This window comes from Chiloscyllium plagiosum, unplaced genomic scaffold (assembly GCF_004010195.1).
Source record: "Chiloscyllium plagiosum isolate BGI_BamShark_2017 unplaced genomic scaffold, ASM401019v2 scaf_93867, whole genome shotgun sequence".
Classification (NCBI taxonomy): Eukaryota; Metazoa; Chordata; class Chondrichthyes; order Orectolobiformes; family Hemiscylliidae; genus Chiloscyllium; species Chiloscyllium plagiosum.
The window spans coordinates 1-2948 of NW_025200058.1; the positions used below are offsets into that span (position 1 = coordinate 1).

At 43.8% G+C, this 2948-nt stretch overlaps 1 gene segment (V, D, J or C); it reads left to right on the top strand.

Moving 5' to 3' along the window:
- The first annotated feature begins 969 nt into the window (after positions 1 to 969).
- The window catches only part of LOC122546063, a 3637-nt gene continuing 1658 nt past the window's right edge, over positions 970 to 2948 (top strand). The window contains 1 exon segment of the C gene segment in view: positions 970 to 1394. Within this exon segment, the coding sequence occupies positions 1175 to 1394 (220 nt within the window).

Sequence of the window (2948 nt, forward strand, 5' to 3'; positions counted from 1 at the left end):
TCCCATAGAGTTTGAACAATTTGGAGCTGCTGTCCAAGTATTCTTGAAAAAATGTTGAAATGTTACTTTCATTGTACAAATATTCTGGAACAGTCCCTGGTTGTTGGAAGGTGTTAATAACTAACATGGTTTATGTATTGTCAAAACAGGTGGGCTGTGTTCTCCGTCATAGTGTCAAGCTCATTGTGTTCAGGTCTGTTGTGATTTGTAGTAGTGTCCCTGATTCTGTGCTAGGTGGCCTGTATTCATTTACATTTTGGAATAGTGTAGGTGGGATGGGCTTCAGATTAGTATGACAGGGCAGCGCAACATCTAGGGTCGAAGAGCCTGTACTGCGCTGTAATGTTCTATGTTCTATGATTCACTCTGACTTCTCTCCGGGGGTACTGCCAGCTGTTGGGTATTTCCAGCAGCACGGCACCTCGTGGGGCAGCACGTTGGTTCCGTGGTTAGTGCTGCTGCCTCACAGTGCTAGGGACTCGAGTTCCATTCCAGCCTCGGGTGACTGTCTGTGTGGAATTGCCACTTTCTCCCCATGTCTGTGTGCGTTTCCTCCCACACTCCAAAGATGTGCAAGTTGGGGGAATTGCAAATGTTGTGTTCAGTGATTGGGAGGTTAGGTGCATTAGTCAGGGTTAACTGTAGCATAACAGGGTAGGGGAATGGGTCTGGATGCATTACTTTTCAGAGGGTGGGTGTGGACTTGTTAACCCAAATGGCCTGTTTGCACATACTGTAGAATTTCGATGAATCTGCATTTCCTTGGTTTGTATTTTGTGAAACGTCTCTGCTCTTCACAGCAATCCAGTGAAAGTGTCAGTTGGTGAGATCTTCAAACAGTTACTGGGGTGGGATCAGGATGTTCTTCTTCCTAAATTATATGGTAATGGTCAATGTCGAGGGCATGTTTCTAAAGAGGGAACCAATGATCCTGATCAGCAACTGGTAGGAAACAACAATAAACCCCAGTTATGCTGTAGACTCAGCGGGAGCATACTGGCAAACGTTTACAGCTGAGGATACATTTGAGTAACTGATAAGGTCAAATTAACAGAAACTGACATGCTCAATTGGTCATTCTATTGAAGAGACACCGTCTCCCCCCACGCTTTATGGCCTGGTCTCCTCCTGTCAGGAGCACAACACCGGTTCTGTGATCTTTGGTTGTTTGGCGATGGACTATTCCCCTGACGTCACCGAGGTAACCTGGAAGAAAGGTGGGGAGCTAATCAAGACTGGATTGAAGACTTACCCATCAGTGAGTAACAAGAAGGGAACCTACACCCTGAGCAGCCAGTTAACCCTGCCCGGGTCAGCGGTAGATTGCCCCAGCAAAATCTCCTCTGAGGTTCAACACAGCGGGACACACAAGAGCAAAGAAATGCCATGTCCAGGTACGTGTTGTAGGAACTGTGATAAACAGATCATCTGTGATTAACATGAATAAGGCATTGTTTATAACTGTTTTCACAGACTCACCTTATACAGCACAGGAAAAAGGCCCTTTGATCCACCCAATTCACACCTATCAATAACAGCCACCTAATTATTCCAGTCTCATGTGCCAGCCTTGTGTGACTTGCCCCTGCAAGGATACTTCATACTTATTATGAGGGGCTCAGTCTCTACATGACTTATAGGTGCTGAGCTCTTGTTTTCCCCTGAGATCCACTTGGAACCTCCTGGCCTTACCTTCACCCTGTGCCCCTGAGGCAATGGTTTCTCCATCAAGGGGAAAGGTTTCATCCAGTTTACCCTGTCTATGCCTAAAATAATTCTAGATATCATGATGATCTTCTCCCTAATTCTCCTCTGCTCCAAGGAAAACCCCTGTCTATCTAAACTAGTTTCATAATTAAAACCCTCCAACCCAGGCAAGACCCTGGCAAATCTCATCAATACTGCCTTCAGTGTAATCACATTCCTTCCATAACATGCACACAACACTTCAGTATGGCCTAACCAGTGTTTTATTAAGTTCCAGTATCATCTCACCACTCTTCATTGTCAATGTCTCGGCTAATAAAAGCAAGTATCCTCCCACTTTCTTAGCCTCTTTATCCAGACGACACAGTACTATAGGGGATCGGTGGGTACATGCACCAAAGATCCTCAGGCCTTTCCAGGGTTCCACCATTCAAAACGTCATACCTCACAGATTCTTCTGCCGAATTACATCACCCTACATTTATTCAGAATAATTTTCATTTGCAACTTTTCTCTTCACATACAATCAACCCTTTTATATCCTCCTGCAATCTAAAGCCATTATGCTCATGACTTACCAACATGACAGTTTTCATTTCATCTGTGAATTCACTGGTTAATCCTCCTAAATTTGAGTCTCAATCATTGGTATGTAAGAGAAATAGCACTGAAATCAACACTAATCCCTCCAGAACACCAGGAGACATAGATTTCCAGTCACGCAGACACCCGATGACTATTAACCCCTGCTCCCATCACTCAGCCAGTTCTAGATCCAATCTGTCAAATTAACTCGGATCCCATTGGCTCTGGTTATTGCTATCATCTGGACATCGAGTTATCTCTATGAAAACTACTATCAAATTGTTACACGTGACTTCCTCTCAATAAAACCGCGCTGAAAATTGTTGATTTAACTTCCAAATGAAGACTAATTTCACTTCTCAATAGTTTCCATACCACTGAGACTAGCTTGACAGATCTGTGTTTTCAATATTTATCCCTTCCTTCGTCCTGCATAACAGTGCAACGTTAGCTGATCTACACTCACTTGGCACAACTGCTGTGGTCAGACAGGAATTCTAAATTATTGTCAGCAACCCAACTATTTCATCCTTTGCATCGCTCAACCGCTTGGTATACTTTTCATCTGCCCTGGAAATATAACCACTTTTCATTCAGCAAGACAACACAGAACATCACATCATGTGTCCTAATTTCTGAAAACTACATCACAACAC